This window comes from Pan paniscus, chromosome 15 (assembly GCF_029289425.2).
Source record: "Pan paniscus chromosome 15, NHGRI_mPanPan1-v2.0_pri, whole genome shotgun sequence".
Classification (NCBI taxonomy): domain Eukaryota; kingdom Metazoa; phylum Chordata; class Mammalia; order Primates; family Hominidae; genus Pan; species Pan paniscus.
Window position 1 is genome coordinate 55071690 of NC_073264.2, and position 20619 is coordinate 55092308.

The 20619-nt window shown below is 48.9% G+C and overlaps 2 protein-coding genes across 10 annotated transcripts; one reads left to right on the top strand and one right to left on the bottom strand.

The window, feature by feature from the left end:
- Positions 1 to 4991: 4991 nt before the first annotated feature.
- BMP4 (bone morphogenetic protein 4) lies at positions 4992 to 12179 on the bottom strand. Of its 9 annotated transcripts, none has more exons than XM_008957057.5 (4): positions 12015 to 12179; positions 8528 to 8652; positions 7105 to 7481; positions 4992 to 6140 (listed from the first exon to the last, which is right to left on the bottom strand). In XM_008957057.5, exons 3-4 carry the CDS (start codon positions 7472 to 7474, stop codon positions 5284 to 5286), a joined length of 1227 nt encoding a protein of 408 aa, XP_008955305.2. In that variant the 5' UTR covers positions 7475 to 7481; positions 8528 to 8652; positions 12015 to 12179; the 3' UTR covers positions 4992 to 5283. The 9 variants fall into 9 exon arrangements, with proteins under 9 accessions (XP_008955305.2, XP_008955304.2, XP_024781305.2 ...); XM_008957056.6 differs by having other exon boundaries at positions 11806 to 12151; XM_024925537.4 differs by having other exon boundaries at positions 7105 to 7428; positions 12015 to 12095.
- On the top strand, positions 10422 to 17616 carry LOC129393814 (uncharacterized). The gene is made up of 2 exons (XM_055097600.2): positions 10422 to 11584; positions 17121 to 17616. The coding sequence occupies exons 1-2, from the start codon at positions 11158 to 11160 to the stop codon at positions 17141 to 17143; spliced, it is 450 nt and encodes a 149-aa protein (XP_054953575.1). The 5' UTR covers positions 10422 to 11157; the 3' UTR covers positions 17144 to 17616.
- Positions 17617 to 20619: the final 3003 nt, after the last annotated feature.

A 20619-nucleotide genomic window follows, 5' to 3' on the forward strand; every position in this document is an offset into this window, starting at 1 on the left:
GATAAGGTCCATATCTTTGGCCTCTTTGCCTAGGTCCTACCTCAGAAACAAACTGCTTTGAAAACCAAATGACAAGGATTAAAAGATTAAATCAGCATGAAGCTTGAGTTGAGCACAGTTGTGCATTTTCTTAACCCAATCATGGACAACTATATGCAGGATGGAATCACTTGCTGGTACCTTAGGGAGAGAGAAATAATTACAGGACTAAACTATTGAGTCTAGCCAATTAAAATCTCAATCAGTGTGCTTTAGACTGTTTAGAGAATTATCTGCTGATGAGGGCTTCAGTTAATAAAACTGGAAAAAACATATTGCTAAAGTAACAGTAATGAAATTTTGCAAAACTAGAATCTACTTGCACCAGGCTACCAGGCTCCAGGATTTGGGGTAGGGAACTTTGTAGTCATTTAAAAATATTTTTGCTAGAAATCAAGCTATAAAAAGTTAAAAGAGATCAATGAGATCTTTTCTTTAGAAAATGTGGCAAAACTGACTGAAAGCTGGACTTCAGAAATTCTCATTAGTAACACAACGCAGCAAATTATTCTTCCATCTTGTCTTCTTTTCCTCAAATTTCACATTTTTGAGGTAAACATTTTGGAATCCCATAGTATTTTCTGAATTGTTTGTTCTGAACAGCATACTATAACTTTTATATTTTCACTTAGTTTATAAAGAATATTTTGAAGAGCGAGCGAAAGCAGAAACAACTGGAACTTGCTGCAGTTAATGCTTTAAATAAAGTGACTCATGAATGGTAATTTCAAATGGCTTCCAAGCTGAAAAAAAATTTTAGATTTTTTTTCTAGAATTGACTCAAAGTTGCACACCTTGAACTTTTGACTCCTTTTTCAAAATAATTTCTGTGTGTTTTTTTTTTTAACATTAGAGCAATTTGACATTTTTCCTAAAATCAGCCACTTTTCTCCACTGGTGAGCATTGCAGTTCTGTTTATTTATTCTGCCATTAGGTGCTAAATGCATAGGGAAATGAGATCCTTGCAATCCCACCCAGACCACATTTCTAACCACTCTGAATTTAATTTCCAGTTATAGTTTTCAGAATTGTGCTAGTTTGTATCACAAGGTAAGCCTGAATAACTTTGCATCAATTCTAATTTGGCAGTCCACCAGTTATCCTAAATTCCCCTAGGGAATACTAATAACCTTCTGATTCCCAGGTAATGTAAGGTCACCAACGTTGCATTTGCATTATTCTTTTCCTTTTCAAAAGAGAGTATGTGAATAGTTTGTAAAATAGGTTTTGTGTTGAAGCAAAAGTATCTTTGATGACAAATAGTTCGGAGACCTGGGCCTGGGATAAGCTTTATGGTCCTGGCTCACCTTTGGAGAGGGAGTGGGGGCGGGCACGGTGAGTCCCCGGACCAGAGGTCCTGCGGAGGTCAGCTGAGGTGCTGCCATTATGTATCATGGGCTTGGCATCTCATTTCTGAAAGCAATCGTCCAGCTCCACTCTTGCACACCCGTGGCCTCTCCCGTTCACCTCCGTCCCCCGACTGTTGGGGAGCGGGGCCCTGGCTGCAGTTCAGCTGGGACCCAGGGCTCTCCGTGTCCCCAAGGGGCCCAAGACAGCGGCCCAGCCTTCAGGGCCAGTCTGCAGGTCTGACCCTCACCCAGCAGGCCTGTTTCCCACTCGCCCACGTCCCCGCTCCCATTGAGTCACCCCCATATGCAGGCCCACTGTGAGCTTGGAGGCAGGAGAGCCTCGCTCCCTAATTCCCGCTCTCTGCCCCCTACAGAAAACTCCTAAAGGTCTCGACCCCTCTTAAGCCCCTCCACCCCGGGGAGCCTTCCCCTGCAGACTCCACGCTTCTGCGCGGCCTTTTGACCCCATTTCGCATGAAATCTGCCGAGCGACCGCCCCAAGGACCAGCGAGCGCTAATCAGATCCGTCTGTGTCTGCAGAGCTTCACCTGAGGCCTGGGTCCCCGAGGGCGGATGAGCGGGCCGGCTCTCGGGCCCGGGCTGGGGGACCCGCAGTCCGCGGTCCGCGGGGATGGGGAGGGGTGGCCGCCTGCCGCGCGGCTCCCGCGGGCCGTCGCCAGGTGCACGGTCCCCCTGGTCCCCCGCAGGGAGGACGCCCCCTGGTGCCCCCGCCGCCGCCGGGCCCGGGAGCTCCAGAGCGGGCGGGAGGCGGGGTCGGCGGGGCTGGATCTTGACGCCAGTCCAAGGCCGGGTGACTATTGGGGTCTGCCAGCGCCGCGGACGCGCCGAGCCCTCTCAGTGTGGCGCTGCCCGGCGGCGAGGGGGGTGTGGAACGAAGCACGGTCAAGACAGAAAACAAAGTCAGCTGGTCACCTGGCAGGTTCTGGGCGAATTATGCAACGAAAGCAGGGGAATGTTTGATGCGTCCCACTCCACACCCCCCCACCTTTTTTTTTTTTTTTAAGCTCCTAGGAAGCCGGTTCCAGTTTAAGGGTTGGGTAGGGATCGACCAAGCAGCTTCTCTGATGTGGTTACGACTTTGCCGAACTCCTCAAGGGCGAGCTTCCCTCCCCATCTTTCTTTCAGTAATGGGAACATTACTCTGGAGAAAAAAACAAAACAAAACAAAACATGAATGGGGCGAAATGGTAGGCTTGATCCAAAAGCAACGCCGAGAATCACCCTACGACTTCCGTCAGGTACTGAACTGAATATTAGGCAAAAATAGTAAATGCCGAAACCTAAATCTCCACACACATCCAATTTTTTTTAATTATTTTTTTTAATCTCCCCGGGTCTCAGGACTAAGCTTTCAAACAGAATTTAAAGAGTTAACGCTGGCCATAGCTCTTTGTTTTCCATGCTAACATTTGTGGCATTAGGACTATTTTGTTAACTAGGTATATGCAATTCACAGAATTTCACGGTAAATTCCCCAGACCAAATATTTGGCTGAACAAATAAACAACATTATCCATTCCTGAAAATAAGCCAGTAGGAGGGGGGAGGATGGAGGAAGGGGTTGGTTGCTAGAACTGGACAGTCACAGGGCTCAGTACTGGCCCTAGGATAATTTGTTCAAGTACTGGAGATCTACTGGTTCCTTTTCAATGACATCGACGTTTCAGAAAGTTGCTAGAAATTGGGCAAAACAAAATGAGGCTGCCTGAGGGGAATCTATAAGGGGCTTCCCTAAATGATATATTTGAGCTCCATACCATTAATCAAAGGGGCAGCGACCTGGGGGGGTTGGAGGGGTGGGCGAAGGATCCCTTTTTGCGGGGAGTTTTGGAGGAACTGTGTAGTCTTGCTGCCTTTGCCTGGGGCTCTGATCTCTTCTCTCCACCTGCGCTCTCCGGGGAGCTGGGGTTTTGGCAACCACCCTGCTTCAATTTTTATTGGTTTCCACTAAGCTGCTCCTTTTGGAGGAGTGTAGGACTTCAGTAATTAAAAACAAAAATGAATCCTGCTTCACCCACTCCACTCCCAGGAGCATATGTAAGAAAGTGTGTACAAGAATGCAAGGGTGCACACCCCACCTAGAAAAATGCAAACGCCAGGAGTGTGCACCACACACATTCTTTGGGTGCACACACCACCAGCAACAGCAATACTACCACTCATATCTACACCTTCATGATGGAGAAATGCGCTATCAGCCTTCCCCACAGAGAACATACAAAGACACTAAATGTTTCTGCCCCAAAGGGATCCAAAGGGATCTTGGTCTGTGCTGGCTCACTTCATATGTGTGAATTTTCTCAGCACACATATGAAATGAGCCAGCACAGACCAAGATTCAAGGCTTAATTTAGTTGTTGGTGGCAAGTAAGAAAAAACAAAGGCCTCTCCTCTGCTCCTCTTAATCCCTACACCCGTCATTCCAGAAAGGCATTTATCTGCCTGCTGGGAGCCCTTAACTGAGGGTACATTAGCATCCTCCTTTTTTTTAACTTTGTCCAAAAATTGAGCTTTTTCCTTTAAGAAACCCTAGCACAGAACATCAGATCTACCTCTTTCTGCCCAACGCCAGGGAAGAGGGTGTGAGGGAGGCAGTACAGAGCGAAAAGGAGAGTTGACATTTGACTCGAGATTTCTGTATAATAGTGGGACACCTTCACAGTGCCTGCTTAGAAATTCTGACCCTTTAGTATCTGACCCCATTGTCAACCCTCACCCAGCCCAATCTGTTGGGATCCTAAACTTGATGAAGGCCTTCACATTGGGAAAAGAGGACAAGGGAAAAAGTCAAGAAACAATGGGAAATTCTATCAAGTGGCATATTAAAACAGTAGTCATCAAACTTTTTGAAGGTAGGGTACATTATTTGTTCCAAAAAAAAAAAAAAAAGACAAAATAGCAGTGCATGCCTGTAATCCCAAAGAGGCCGAAATGAGAAGATTGCTTTGAGCCCAGGAGTTCAAGACCAGCCTGGGGCAACAAAGAAAGACCTTGTTTCAAAAAAAAAAAAAAGACAAAAGAAAAAATAAAAGAGTCCTACCTGGAGAAAAAAAAAATAAGTTTAAAAACATGCCTTCACACACACATTATGATGTTAGTGTACAAATTAGTTTTGATTTGGAAATATCACATTGGTACCTGTAATAACTGGAGATACCCTGAGGTATCATGAAAGCAGAGGTGGGTATCATTTTTCCTAGAGTTGAGACCTCATCACACTCAGCTGTGATACACCTCAACAGGTGAGTGAAACAGAAGATGTACAAGGGGCCTGAAATGAAGTCTTTAATCTGACCTACACTCCTTTCATCCCAGTGTTTCTCCAAGGCATGTGTCATCCAGATGGGAGAGGATACTGCGTCCTTGTTAAGATTAAATAGAAATAGAAAACAATTCATGCTGGCAATTACCATCTCTCTCTGCCAACAGTTTACTTCCTGTCCCTACAACTTAACCACCTCCAGGTACCACCTTTTGACTTCCATCCAGCCTCCAACTCACCTGAACAGAAAAAAGCCTCATTCAAAAGAGATGAGCCCGAAGGAAAAGAGAAAGGATTAAGGAGAAAAAAAATATCATGATTTACCTTTAAAATAATGACTCATTTTATTTTTTTCTTTTAATACGTAGTTATAAATATATTTTGTCAAAATATATGATCAATATGGTCAAAACATTTGCACGTAAAGTCATAAATAAGGTCAAGGTGAATGTTAGGGGTTTTTTTCCTTTTTTTTTTTTTTTTTTTTTTTAAATAAAAGTCCAGCTATAAGGAAGCAGTCTGTGTAGTGTGTGGGTGAGTGGATGGGAACGTGTGTGTGTGGTGTGTGTGTGTGGTGTGTATATCTGTCTATCCTCAAGGACTGCCTGATCTCAGCGGCACCCACATCCCTCTACTACCATCTCCTGATAATTTTTCAGTACCACCTTATCATACTCATCCAGGTACAGCATGGAGATGGCACTCAGTTCAGTGGGCACACAACAGGCTTTGGGGATACTGGAATTGACAGAATTGACCAGGGTCTGCACAATGGCATGGTTGGTTGAGTTGAGGTGGTCAGCCAGTGGAAAGGGGCAGTCCCCATGGCAGTAGAAGGCCTGGTAGCCTGGTGGGGCCACAATCCAGTCATTCCAGCCCACATCGCTGAAGTCCACATAGAGCGAGTGGCGCCGGCAGTTCTTATTCTTCTTCCTGGCCCGCTGTGGGTGATGCTTAGGGCTACGCTTGGCCCTCCGGCGTCGGGTCAAGGCATGGCCCCGGCCATCATGGCCAAAGGTGACCAGGAGGGGCCGGAGCTGGGCCCAATTCCCACTCCCTTGAGGTAACGATCGGCTAATCCTGACATGCTGGCCCTGGTGGGTCCGAGTCTGATGGAGGTGAGTCACCTCAATGGCTAGCCCATAGTTTGGCTGCTTCTCCCGGGTCCAGCGAAGGACCGCAGGGCTCACATCAAAAGTTTCCCACCGTGTCACATTGTGGTGGACCAGTCTCGTGTCCAGTAGTCGTGTGATGAGGTGCCCAGGCACCACTTCTGCTGGGGGCTTCATAACCTCATAAATGTTTATACGGTGGAAGCCCCTTTCCCAATCAGGGCCCTGGTCCACCTGCTCCCGGAAGAGCCGAAGCTCTGCAGAGGAGATCACCTCGTTCTCAGGGATGCTGCTGAGGTTAAAGAGGAAACGAAAAGCAGAGTTTTCACTGGTCCCTGGGATGTTCTCCAGATGTTCTAGGCACAGTTAGGAAGGAAGGGGAAAAGAAAAAGCATATGAACTTTTTTCAAAGATGGAAGAGTCAAGAGATAGCTCAGGGTTGGGCAATGAATGGTGAATTCTGCTTATGCAGGGGAAACCTACTGGGGGAAAGTAAGCATACCCCTTAATTTGAAGGAGCAGATAAGTGGGGCAGCTAACAAACCAGCAAAATGTAGCTAGCATTTCTCAAGCACCAAAGACAGAAACTATCTCCAGCCTCCTTGATATGTCTAATAATTTCTATGTGTCAACTCCTCTATGGCACCACAATCAGACTCCTCTTTTAAACCCCCCACCTTGGCTTTGTGTCCACAGTTTTCTTTACAAGTGGTTGTAAAGAAAAAGAGGGGCCAACAGAGCACAGGCAGGAGGAAACATGCACACAACCACCCTCTCCCTCTTCCACTATTGAGTATGTTACTAAACATTTCCCCAGCGATCTTGGAAACACAGAGCATGCCTTGTTGATCATGTTACAGAGGGGAAAATAAATTCCAACACAGTAATGATGCTGGTGGATTAATAACTCAGATTTACTTTGGAAAAGAAACATCCGCTAGGAAACATTCAGATCGGATTACAAGGCCCCTATTGAATAAACCCGACAAACACACAGCTGTAATATTAAATTCAGTAGGTGCTTTGAAAAAAACGGGCAGAAAACCTAGCAGAAAAGGCTTTGATATAGCAAAAACACACCGCTGGGGCTAGCCCACGTCTGAGTGCTGTCATTCCCCTTCCCCTGAACACCTCCCCCTCTGTCTCCAAAAAATAAGTTCGGCGGCAGCTCTGCAAATTCTTGGAGGTAAGCAGCTCTGTTCCTCAGCCTCCTGGACTGGGGCTTTGATGTAACCCGAACTCTTCTTCCCCAGGGCTTTCACTGCCCCTCTAGCCAGTCCCACCAGCCCTCCCCCACGCAGACTGGGGGAAGAGACTGACCTTCGTGGTGGAAGCTCCTCACGGTGTTGGCCCGGCTGGCCGGGCGCTCAGGATACTCAAGACCAGTGCTGTGGGTCTGCTCTTCCTCCTCCTCCCCAGACTGAAGCCGGTAAAGATCCCGCATGTAGTCCGGAATGACGGCACTCTTGCTAGGCTGCGGGCGGCGGCGCAGCCCAAACATCTGCAGAAGTGTCGCCTCGAAGTCCCGCAGGAGCTCATGGCTCTGCCCTGAGCGGCGTCCTCCCGCGTGGCCCTGAATCTCGGCGACTTTTTTCTTCCCCGTCTCAGGTATCAAACTAGCATGGCTCGCGCCTCCTAGCAGGACTTGGCATAATAAAACGACCATCAGCATTCGGTTACCAGGAATCATGGTGTCTCTGGGGAGGGGGAGGGGAGTGGAAGGTTAGAGAATAAATAAACACCAATAAATAGGGAGAAATAGAGATGTGTCTGCATATGCATTTAGGGCTAGAAATGGAGGGGCAAGATGGAAAGCAGGTCAGAAAGATCAAGTTTGTGTCTTCTCCCTCACACCACCCCCCCACCCACCAGCTGCAGCCATGCACGGCCTGAAAGTAAGAATTGCCCAGTAATTACTTGGTCTAACTTGTTTACAGTCAAATAACCCCAAATCAGATAGCCTCCATCCTGTTAATCTTTTTTTGTCCTAACTGCTATCTGGGCCATGATCTCAGCGTGGCTTCTTGAAGGATAAACAGTTAACATTGAGGGGGTGAAAAGGGGTGGGGGAGGGAGAATTAAAATGGCATTGCTCTCCACTTTAGACCTTCAGCTTCTCTCCCTTTTCCTCCACCCTCAGAGCCCAACTTTCACAACTTCCAGTTGGTTCAGAGCCAGAGGGAGGGAAAGTGAGAGGCAGGGGCTGGGCGAAGACAGAGGGCGACAGGGTCCAGAAGCCGAGAAGGTGGTCTGGGAGCTAACCGGGTGGCTTGAGGGCTTATTTTATTGTGGCCGATGAGTTTGAAATATTCAGCCAAAAGTGCCTGATCGTGCCCGCTCACCCCCAGGGAAGGGGTGAGAGACGGTTCCGGAGAGACCTCTGTGAGTTTTGACAAGAGAGTGGGAACGCGCCACGGAGACACTGGGGGCTCTCCCAGACAAGTTGGGTAGGGGAAGGGAGTGGTTAGCCCTCAAGGTACAACCCCGGGCTTTCATCTCTTTAGCTCCCTCGCGCTCCCCTTTCTTGCAACGCTGAGAGGGCGAGTGCGCGCTAGCAGCACTTTAAAAGGAACCCGTACGCTTCGAGCGCCCCGGCTGCCGGGCCAAGAAGGGAGCGACAGTGCTGCCAGGGAGCAGAGTGTGGATATTGCAAAGGAGGTCCGACGGAAGGGACAGCCGGAGAGCAGGGGTGGTGAGGGCAGAGTGAATTCCGGGGAGGGGGAAGGAAGAGGTGTCTACTCACTGACAGAAAACAAGGCATATAATAACAGTCCATGATTCTTGACAGCCAATCTTGAACAAACTTGCTGGAAAGGCTCAGGGAAGCTGCAGCAGTGCGTTGCTCGGGATGGCACTACGGAATGGCTCCTAAAAGGAATATTTGAATATAATGAGACTCCAGCGCAGACAGGCTCTGTTTTTCTTCCAGCCCCTCGGAGTCACGTGAGCGCCGAGGCCCCTCCCGCGGCAGGCGGCGAAAGGGCCTGCGCGCCCTCCCCTCCTCCACAGCCCCCCGCCCCTCGCGGGCCCGCCCCTCCAGGCGAGGCCAACCTCCGCGCCCGCCGCCCGAGCCTCAGCGGTCCGGGAGGAGCTCCCGGCGGCGCTCGGCAGAGCCCTCGGCCGGTGCCCCGCGGCCGCCGCGCTCCCAGGGCTACTGGCGCAGCGCACGGAGAACCCGGTTCTCGGCGCGGTGCGTCGTGCTGGGCCCCCGCGCCAGGCCACCTGAAGCCAGAGGATTTGGGGCGCACTGAAGGGGCTGCGTCTCCCAGCTCGAACCCGGCTTAAGAGGGGCCGGGAGCGAGGTCGGGAAAGTCTCACCCGCCCAAAGCCTCACCACCGAGAGGCACTTAAAAAGGAAAACGCAGAGGGACCCTGCCCACGCGCGTATACACACACACCCACACACACACACACACACAAGCAAACACGAGATCCCCGCCACTTCCTCCCCAGGGTCTCCTCAAGGCCAAATATTGCTCCCAATGACAGCCAGTCACCCCTTGGCGAACGCCTGCTAAGGCTCCGAAGAGCCGGGCCACCGATCTAGCTCCCGGCTGAAAGCAGCCGACCTTGTCACGCGCGGGGCCGGGAATGGGAGGGAGGGTGTTAGAGGGTGATCGCTGTGGGAAAGTGAGAGGGAGCGGCTGTTAGTCATTGCTCCGGGTCCATTACCGAGAATCCCCAAACCTAGTCCGCGGCTGCGTGGCCCCTCTCCCCATGCAAAGCAGACCCCCGAAGAAGCCATGCCAGGCTGAGGGACAGACGCCGGGGCTCGCAGCTCCGGGCAGATTCAGAAAGAGGCGTCGCTGCAGAAAGGACGCATCACAGTTTTCAGATCTTAATGTGGCCGAGGTTTTACAACTCCCGACCCGGCGCAGAAAGGAAATCCCACCATGTTCCCCGGAGTCGAGAAAACGGTGAACAGCTTTCGGCCTGCGCTCGACCTCTGCGTCTGCGTCTCTCTCGCCTCGGCTTCCCTTATTTTTAAAACCACCACCACACTCCTTCCCCCGCCACTTCCTTCCCCCACCCCCTTCCTCCGTTGCACCAGCAGCAGAGTCGCACGCAGCAAATACTCCTTCAAGAATTTTACCTACCTACAGCTCAAGCAGTTACTGGGATGTCCTGACTAATCGAAGATGCTGCCGCGCGCGTGGGTCGCTCAGCGCAAGGGCCTCTTCGAAAACCCGACTAGGCGCAACTCTGCGTTCAGCAGGGCCGGGCGCGCCAGGTCGTCCCCGGGGCCCGGGCCCCATGACTCCTGCCCCAAAGCCCACTCCACCCGACCTCCCTTTCCTGAGGCTGTTCCCAGTTGCTGCTTTGGGTAGCTCCGGAGCTCAAGAACTCGGGTTGCCTGCCGCCCCACTCTCCACGCACATACTTGGTTTTCTTCTTAGGGGCATTGGCAGGTAGACTTTGAGGAAGAAAAGTAAAGGATCGAGCAGCTCAGCCCTCCCTCCCGACCGTGGATGCCCGGAGTCGACCAACACCTCAGGTCCGGGTGCGGAGGCCGCGGGCGCCCCTGCGCGACCGTCCGCGCCCGGCAAGAGCCGCGCGGCTTTCGCCTTTGCTGGTCCCGCGCCACCGCTGGGGCGGGCTGCGAAAGGGTTGGGAAGAGCAAAGGGTTTTTTTGTTTTGTTTTGAGACGCAGAAGCCCTTTAAAAAGCCCGGCGAGGAGAGGTCCAGAAGTAGAGAAAGCAGACGGAGGCAAGCTGTGCCCGCGGGGGAAAGGGACAGTAGAAGGGGCGGGCGCCCGGGTTCCCCGGAAAACCCTCGGCCCCAAGGAATCTCCTGGGGCGGGAGAGCGCGGTTCTAAAACCGAGAGGATAGGAAGGGGAAGGGGGAGTTGTGTTTCAATTTCGGATTCACCAGGATTCATCTCTAGTCACATTTTTCTTCTCAAATTTTTAAATCGAAAAGATAAAAGCCAAAAGAACTTTCATCCCCAGAGCTTTTTATTGGGGGAAAGGAATGTAACTCGGGGTGGTTGTCCTTCACTTCCCTACCCGAATCTTCTCCTAATGCCGAAATGTGTTTACAGGTAGCCTCAGTTTACCAAATATGTATCTTTTGGGGGTTTAACCTCTCACAAAGCCTTCAACTCACAAACCGCGATCCTTGGAAACCAACCTCCAAAGCAGTGCTTAGAAGGCGTCTGAGGTCCCCGGACCAACTCCCGCTGGAAGAAGCCTGCAGGGACTCGGGAATCACGGGAACCTTTCCCGTCGGTTCCGGGCCTGGAGGGCCAGGAAGAGCCGCGCGTCCGCCTTTCGTCCCGCCAGGAACTCCCCATAGGACACGACACCGCAGGAACAAGCGTCCTGGGAGCCCCTGGGATCTTGGCTGTCGTCTCTAGGGACCCTACACCGTGAAATGATAGAGGCGAGGCTCCTTGGGTTCCGCAAGCCAACGAAAATAGCTCGTGAAGAAGGCGCGTCCTGCAACTGCAGTTCGCAAGCTCTCAGGGCGCCCCGCCAGCTGGGGGCCAGATTGGGTGACACTCCCCTCGACGCAGCCTCCGGAGCGGCGCGCACTCTCCAGAGGCCAGCAGGACTGCGCTCTCTACTGCAGAACCTGCTCCAGCTAGGTGTTCTCTCCCCATCTCGCCGTCGCTCTGCCCCCTCACTCTCTCCGGACCTCAGAGCCGGTTCTCTCCTTCCTCCCCCCGCGCTTTCCGTCCGGGGATCGCAACCTCCAGCCCGTGGGCAACAAGTTCAGCCCAAGACCCCACAGTTTTTCCCAACAACCCCCTACCAAGGGCTTCTCTTGTTTCTGCTCTCCTGCCCCGCACTTCCCAAAGGTGAGAATCTCCCAGGGACTGCCGGACAGAGAAGGCCTGGGCAGGGGCAGTAGCCGATATTTAAAGGTCTTTCAGCGCCAGCATCCCCACCTCCAGCACCACTATTGGAAAATAATTAGGCCACCTTTTGCCTCGGTCACAGCCTGTGACCAGCTTCTTCCCCCCAAGGAGGCTCCTAGACCCCCTCTGCCTGTCTCCCCTCACCAGGTAGCCTTGCTCACCATAGGTCCCTGCAGTAGCGGGCTCGCCAGCAGCAGCTCCTGGGGACCTCTGAACGGTTGCAGTGAACCTGGGCGAGGGCCGGGGACTGGGGCGCTGCAGGCTCGAGATAGCTTGGACGGGAATCCCATCGGGGAGACAGGCTAGATACTCAGCCGGAGCAGCAGCGGCGTCTCAGGCTCGCGTCCCTCAGCTCGGATGCCACACTCACCTAGCTTCCGGGCCGGGCTCCGCGCTCCTTCCCTCCCTCCCTCCTCCTCTGCCTTCTCGCATCTTCCTTCCTCCTCTTTCCCTCCCTCGCTTTCTTTCTTTCCTTCCTCCTCCTCTTCCCCGGCGGCCCCTCCCTTCTTCCCTCCTCCCTCGCTCGCCTCCCTTTCTGTGGATGGGAGCCCCGCCCACATCCTCCCCTCCAGCCGCCCGACCTCGCCTAGCAGGCCCGGGTCCCGGAAGCCCAGGCAGCGCCCGAGTCCGCAGCTGCCGTCGGAGCTGGGACGCCGCTGCCTCCAGCTCTGGGAAGCGGCTGGGGCTCACCTGGGACCACGTGCGGAGGTACTAGAAAGCATGCACCGACTAGTCGCCGTACCTTCCAAAAATACCCATGGGAGTCTGGGCTTCCCTGAGTTTAGTGTAACTGCTGCCCAAACTGATGATTAAAACACTGAGTAATCACCATTTACCCTGAGTAATTAGAGATAATGAAACACCTCTAAAATCAGGTTATGGAGAAAGGAGCTGTTGGATCGGTTTAAAAGGTGGCCTTCCATAAACTGTTAAAAGATTTCCAAACGTTGAGAAACAGGCTGTGTGCAGAACTGTGTGCCAGAGAGAGATACCTCTTGGGCTGTTAAAAGGTGAATTTCCTTCCAAAACATTCTTAAAGTGCGTTTTGTAGAACACCTTGGTGATGACCCTGAGGTAGACCCCAGTAAATGAGCTCACTTCCCTCCTCCCCCCAAGGCCTAAAGACAGAGGTGGCCTGCAGACAGGCTGGGGCCACGTTTTTTACAGTTAGAAAAATCTGTTTCTAGCTCAGAAGCCGTCTTAAGAACCGACACAGCAGTTATTTTTGTTGGTGTTACGGTTGTTGTTGATTTTTTTTGTTCATTTTTGGTGTACCTAAGAGTCCTGACACTCTGTCTTTCCAAGGAGATAACCACAGAAGCAGTAACCTTTTAGGCCACAGGGAGACAAGAAAAGATGCCCCTTGGTCTGTTTTTAAAGGAAGAGGGGAGATGAGGAATTGGCTCTTTCATATAAAAACATTTTAGTAATCATATTAGCAGGGAGGTGGAATGTGGTGGCTTTTAAACCTTCCCAAACAGGAACTAATTTCACACACTGCCTCTGATGGAGCTGTGAGGGAGCTATCAGCCTCATCTCTCTGCTTTACAAACAAGGAAAGGAAGGACTACCAGGTTAAAGGGACTTGCCCAGATCTCTGAAGTAAATCACAGCCTCTGCTCCAGAGCTAATGCTTCAGGGAGGGGTTGAGGCTCATAGCCTGAGCTCCAGGTAGCCAGAGGAGTGATGAAAGACTGAGCATTTCCTGTCCTGGATTTCTTTCCCTGGGACAGACATGACACTTTACTGTCTCTGCAAAGCATTTAGGTCTTTACTTAAACAGATATTGGCCCTGGGTGGCGCATCTATAAAAACTTTACGTTTATACACCTTCGATATTTAAAAAACAAGAACTACTTCCTGTGTGGAACACAGATTACAAAGGGTGGGAAATATCTGAGATCAGAGAAGCAACTGTCAGAGCAAGGCCAAGACATCCTGCCATCTTTTCCATCTATTAGGCCTAGGTCTTTTGGCCTAATGCACCAAACAACAGAAGCAAGCTGTATGGCTTTGGGCAAGTCTTTTCATTCCTATGAGTCTCAGTTTTCTCATCTGCAGAATGAAAGGATTGGGCCAGATCATCTGCATGCTCCCTTTATATTTGAAAATGATTTGATTATTTAATTGTAATTTTAGCCAAAGTCCGTCTTCCTTCATTTTAAGTCACTCCTGAGTTCACTTTCTCTAAGAACCACTGATTAAAACAGGGCAGGGCAATAACACCACCCCAAAAGGAGGACAAAATATACCTGTAGCTTCCAAATAGTCAAAATCACAATTAATTATTAAAAATAATAACAGAAAATTAAAACTCCATTAAATAGTTACCTAATGTTCCTCCTGCAGCATCAGGCATTGTGCTCCTTTAGCATGGTACCTGAAGTCAGGACAGATTAAATGCTCACTGAACCCCTAAATCAATCACTGTTGTTTTAATCATTAACGAAATGTGGTTCTTAATATTTAAACTCAGAAACAACAGTGATATGCTGTACTTAAAGGCAGGACTTTATTTTATTTTAAAGCACCAATGTCATTTCGGGGTTTTTTTTTAATTCCAAAGGTTTTTGAATGACAGCTATTGTCTCATTTTGCTGCAGCCCAGACACTAAAGTGGCCACTGATTGGCCCATCCATGAGTCTGTGACACTCACAGTCCAGGAGTTTCCAATTAAGCTACCTGACATACCATGTTTAGACCCCTGATATGAATCTTCAGATATATGATGAGAGAACTCAGCTTTAGTTCTCTTGGGACAGCTTTATTTCTCTCCCCACATTTTAGATGGGTGCAAGCCATCTGTTATCAACTGCTTTTACCCACTCCTCCTTTTTCCCCCCTTACTCATGCCAAAGAACAAATTACTTGTTGGTTAGAGAGCTAAATCAACCACAGCCTAGTGATCAGAGTTCGTGAGAAGAATCAGTTTAGTTATTTTCCGTATCTCAAACTTACCTGTGAATTTTCATGTTTTTATAGAACATGGTAGATAGACCAAATGAAACTGTACCCTTAAAGCACATTGATGAAGAGGGGAAACCCACCATAATTCAGGAGCAACTGTTGCTCCTATGCTGCTACTACTCAATGAACGGCATTCCTTTGTTGGGTTTTTCCTGGAGAACATCAAGAAAGAGTAGCTGGTCAATAGCCTGTCTGCGAGCCCTTGGGACAGCCTTTTTCAAAGCATGTTCTCAGGACTATAAGCCTCAGAGTAGGGTGGGGGTGCAGATGAAATGCAGACTTCCTGGTCCTGCCCCAGATCTGGACCCAGAAATCTGTATATTTCACAAGGTTCTCTGGTCATTCTGAGCACACTAAAGCTTGAGAGCTACTGTTTTAAAAGTTATTTTGTTTCCATTTTCTATGCAAATAAGTACCATTAAAAGGCTGATACCAAGACATCATTAAACAGGCAAAGAATATGCTTGGCTTGAGCTTTATAAACTGTTAAATATGGCAATTATAGTATCACTATGCCCTGAACACACCAAATAGGTCTATGCAAGTGAAAAGATAATCCTATAGATACAGTAGCCCTTAATTCCCCATCCCCAATTAAGAACCACATCAGATCTTCAAACCTTCTTTGCCAATTAGGTGTCTGGTGAAGCTACGGAAGGAATTCCCAGAATCACTGCTAAGTTTTGAGAAGCAGTAAGATAGATCAATTGGAATTGGAATTCGAATTGGAATTGGAATTGGAAGTGGTCTCTGAAATTGACTAGAAATTTAGTTTTCGTCTTATTAATATTTATCATATCTTATATATTTGCCCTATATATCTCTAGCCCTTACAACAACCCTTATAAAATCCCTGTCCTACAGATGAGAATCTGAAGTTTAGAGACGTTATGTAAGTTGCTCAAGGTCACAAAGCTAGAAAGTGGTGGACCCCAAGTCCAAACCATGTCAGTCTGTCTCCTCTCCCTGGGCAAGTGAGGGGTATTGTGGATGGATCCCCGAGGCTTATCCTGGAAGCTTTCCCCAGGCCAAGGCACCAGCTGCTGCTCTATCCTGGCAGCATGCTATTACCAGGAATTTCAGGATATCTTCCCAAGTTCTTAGATAACAAAACAAAATCAAGACCTAGAAGTTTGTTTCTTCCTGACGTTACTATATAAGCCCGCCTTAGGGCAAGACTTTTATGTGACCTTTCCTGAGAAAAAGGTTATGATCTTGAGAAAGGAGCTCATTATCTCTGCTGGGTCCAAGTTTCCTCATTGTAAAATGTGGAGCTTGAACAGGGTCCTCACAGGTCTTTCTCAGGCTCCGGAATACAAAGACAATATATCCTGGTAGTTAAAATCACAGTCAAATTGCTTAATCTCCAATGTCCACTCATTATGCTTTGTCTATATAGATCTGACCCATGAACATAGCTGTGCCAAGATAACTACTCACTGTCAAAATCATACCTACTCTGAGCAATTAGTTTTTACTAATAGGCTGAGACTGAATGACATGTCCAAAAAGCATTTTCCATCTGATTTTGCGGATTCCTAACACCTCTAACTTCTAAGAATTTTTTTCCTGTCCCTCAAGCTAAAACATAAACTCATTTTCTTTTTTCTGGTCTAAAGATGAACTTTTAACCCAATTGCACAAGTTGTTCCTTCTCTAAACATTTAATATTGTTGCCAACCTTTGATATGCCTCACTCAAAGTAAATAATACTGGATGCTGATATTTTCTCATGACAAAAAGAAAATCCAATACTATTTCAGTTCCCTATGTTTTAAATTGCTGCCTTGATACTTTCTGGAATATGGTCCTTTCTATAAAAACCCTTCAATATTAACATCCAAGCCAGGCGCGGTGGCTCACACCTGTAATCCCAGCACTTTGGGAGGCCAAGGCAGGCGGATACCGAGGTCAGGAGATCGAGACCATCCTGGCTAACATGGTGAAAACCCATCTTTACTAAAAATGTACAAAATTAGCCGGGCATGGTGGCGGGCGCCTGTAGTCCCAGCTACTCAGAAGGCTGAGGCAGGAGAATGGCGTTAACCCAGGAGGCGGAGCTTGCAGTGAGCTGAGATCACGCCACTGCACTCCAGCCTGGGCGACAGAATGAGACTCTGTCTCAAAAACAACAACAACAACAAACAAACAAACAAACAAAAATCCAAAATGGACAGAGACTTCTAAATGAACCCCCAGTGATATCAGACAGATGAAAAGACTGTTTTTATGTCATAACATGTTTAACGTGGATGGCAGACAGGGCATGGATATGAAAAGTCTTTTCTAAGGAATGATCAGGATGGGATTGGCATGCAATGACAGATATTTGGGTTTTGACTATTCTCAGCTTCCTCTCCTAAAAAATAGTCGACTGCACTCATTTAATTCTACAACAGGGATGCTCGTTGAAAATAAATTATTTTAGAGGATATAAAAAAGATTAAACCTTGACATTTCTTTGTTTTGTGCTCATACATCCTTCTCCTTCTCTTTTTCTGACCCCAGTGTGTGGGAACAGTGTAACCTGAACAAGAACGTAGTGTCTATAGGATGAGTGACACTTGGAAGCAGAGGCAGAGTGCTACATGGACACCTGACTGTACCAAATGGTTATTGTGTTTTCTCAATCAGACGCCAATTGCGGAATACCAGCTGATATTCTACCCTCGATTCATGCTAAAAGCTTTCTAGTCTTTCTCAAGGAAACCTGTCCAAAGGGATATGTGATCCAAGGAATTATTATTGTATAAGTAATACTTGGATGTTTTTACTAATAGTTCACATATTTCACAGCCCTTTGGTGGAGAGCCTTTTTCATTAATGTTCTGTTCAAGAATAATTGCATAGTATTTATAATCCTCTCAGGGATTAAGTACAGATGTAATACACAACTCAAAGATGCTTGCTGATGTTCACTTTGTAAAAATTCATCAAGTTGTATACTTGATATTTGTGCACTTTCTGTGTTACATATTTTTGAATTAAATACTTATAGAAACTATGCTTTTGAAATGATTTTTTAAAAGTTATTTTCTTTGACCATTAGTTGAAGCCCACTAGCAACACACAATGTTTGGAGCCAAATGGTTAGGCAGGGCAAAACCAGGGGGAGCCTAATTTTTGGTCCTCTGGTGGCCACAGCACCTGAGAAACTGAACTGTGGCTTCAGGAAATCCACTCTGGGGCCACAGAAGAAAGAACAGTTGTACCAACCAAGGCCTGGCCTCTGGGGACCAGTACAACCCATAGTAAAAGGCAAGATGTCTGACACAATCCTGGCACGCTCCTTAAACTCTTGGGAGGGCTGGTAAGCACTGGACCAGAACAGAAGCTCCTGGAGGCATCTGAGACTTGTGCTCAGCTCTTTCCTTCCTTGGCTTCTCTTGCTAAGAAGCTCAGACTGGCACGGCAAACCATCAATCTCTGGGGCGAAATGGCAAGGTCATCAGATATGCATTTCTTAGGATAGAAATGCAGGAAGGTAAAACTTCATCCAAAACAGAAAACAGTTTAAGAGAAAGATATGGGCTCCACCCCCAAATTCTGGGAGCCCTGGGCTTAGGAGATGGGCTGGGGAAAGGATTGTGATAGAGAAAATGGGACTCCCAAGTGACTGTATTGGTCCCTCACCACAGCTGAATCCCAGCCTTGATGCAGAGAGATGGAGCTCAGTGCATGTGGCCGGACTTTGGCCCTTTTCAGAATCTTGCACCCACAGGGCCAGGCTCAGAGATTGTGCAAACTCAGTTTCAAGGAGTCAGAGAAATCAAGACAGGTGTTGACAGCCTGGGCTGCAAGTAAAGTATGAGGTGAAGGGTTGAAGGAGGGAGTCCTGCTCTTGAGGAGCAGCCCAGATGGACACTCCGCTCACCTCCTCCAGGCAGAAGAACAAGGTGTGCACGCGGGGAAGTTCGGAGTCCCGCCTTGTCTTTCTAGACTGCAGCTGCGCCAACATGCTGGGGACACGAGGCTCACCAGCCCCAGTACCTCCCCACCCCTCCCCGAGCCAGCTAAGCAGGACAACTTTCCAGCTCCTTATCCGCATTCCCTCCCTGATCAGGGGCAGACTGTACTTCCCCGATGTCCGCTAACGTAAAGAAACGTCCGCGTGCTCCGCTGATACCCCATGGCCACCGGAGGAGAGCAGTGGGGTGTGAGAACTAGGCTGTATCCAGTGGCTGGTGGTGGGGGGAGCGGCTACTGCGCCTTCCCCTTGGGCACTCCTCTCGGGTCCCTGAGGCGACGCCCTAGTAAGCCTCCACGCACGTCAGCGAAGGGTGGGTGGAGGGTCACCCTGACCGCGCCCCACAGCTGGGTCCCGCGCTCTGCCCACCGCCACGCCACCTTCACCGCGCGATCTCGGCACTCCCGCCTTTCTCTTGCCCTCGTTATTTTTAGTTCGGCTGCTGCACCTCCCTGCCTGCAACAGCTCGCCCCACTCTCAGACTCGTTTTGCAGGATTTGTGCCCCTGGTGGCTAACCTGATCCACACTTGAATAAACAGCGAGCGCCCGGGCAACCTGGGCGAGCCACCCGCGCGGAATTTGCATCCATCCGCACGAGAGGTTCCTGAGACGCTAAGCGTTCTCGCCTACCAGAACTTGGAAACAATGGACCATCTCCGGGATGAATGAATGAAATTTTTAAAACGAAAGGGACAGGAGGTCTTAACGCCCTGGCAGCGGCAGAGCGGCTCCTGGGACAATTTTGTCCCTGCTCCCTGACGTTCTCTCCGTGAAGCCTAAGGGGACGCCGGGGCAACAGGGTACAGGAGCCCCGATGATAGTGGCAGAAAATTAAATTTGGATAGTATTTGTTAAGCTTGCTTTCCTAGCTAGCTGCCGCCTCCACTACCATTTCCATCTTAAGACAGGCTTTCCAGGTGGCAGAGGATGGCTTTTCTGATCAGTTAGGAAAAAGAGCGTGCTCCCCCAATGTCTGAGTTTGTGTGATGGGCTGTTTCCACTTGCCAAGCCCAGCGGTGGTACCTGCAAGCTTATGCGATAGTAGCAAAGTGAGATTTATACGGCCTGGAGGAGGTGTGAGTTTGCCAGAGGCCGCTTCAGATAGTTAGTGCCTGGTGGGTTAGTGAATCATTGCAGAACAACCTCAAGGGCTCCAGCCTTCCTGCAAGCCAGTCAAACACAAAGAAAACACAACAGAGTTTCCTTTATTCAGCATAAAGGGATGGCTGGCTAGCTGTTGAAGCTTTTCCCTCAGAATTCTGATTTTTATTCTGAAAATCTGAGTTTTGTTTCTTGTTCACCTCCAACAAGTTAGGATGTCAACTACAGATGACAGGTAAACATGCCTCCAAATGTGCTGCGGCACTCTGTCACATGACTAGTTCTACAGCTAGAACCTAAGGAGTTTGGATGATCCAGTTTATTTCCCCAGTTTTAGACGAAATTCAGATAGAAAAAATGGGGACAAAAACCAGGTGATTAAGGGACTAAGATTCTCAAGGGGTAAATAAAAGTGATTGTTGGCTTTGTTTGTTGTATTTAAATTAAATGTTAATCTTTTTATGTTAGAGATTCTTAGGCCTGCCACTTGGCTTCATTAAGAAACCCTGGATGGATTTTAGGGGATCTGTGAAAATCCCGACATTTATGCAGATAATTTTTGATGTAAATGTGAAAGTGCTTGGGGGATGCATAACTTCATCTAGGTTTCCATGTGCTAAATCTTTTCTATTGGGATATGTCTCCAAGTTGCACTCATAAAAAACTTTGATCCAGTGGTACATAGCTTTCACACTCAACAGCAAAATGTCCTTAACTCACCACTGAGACAACAGAAACTCCACTCTGTTAAGAGCCAACAGTCACAGGGGAAAGGACCCTGGCACAATAGTGACCTGGAGCCTAAGTCCCTGCTCTGCCCCATGTTAACTGTACCCACCAGTTACCCACTGAAGACTCTTGTGACTTAACGTGAGGATCAAACACTGGAGTGTACGTGAAACCAATTTACAGATCACAAAATACATGGCTAGTGGCAT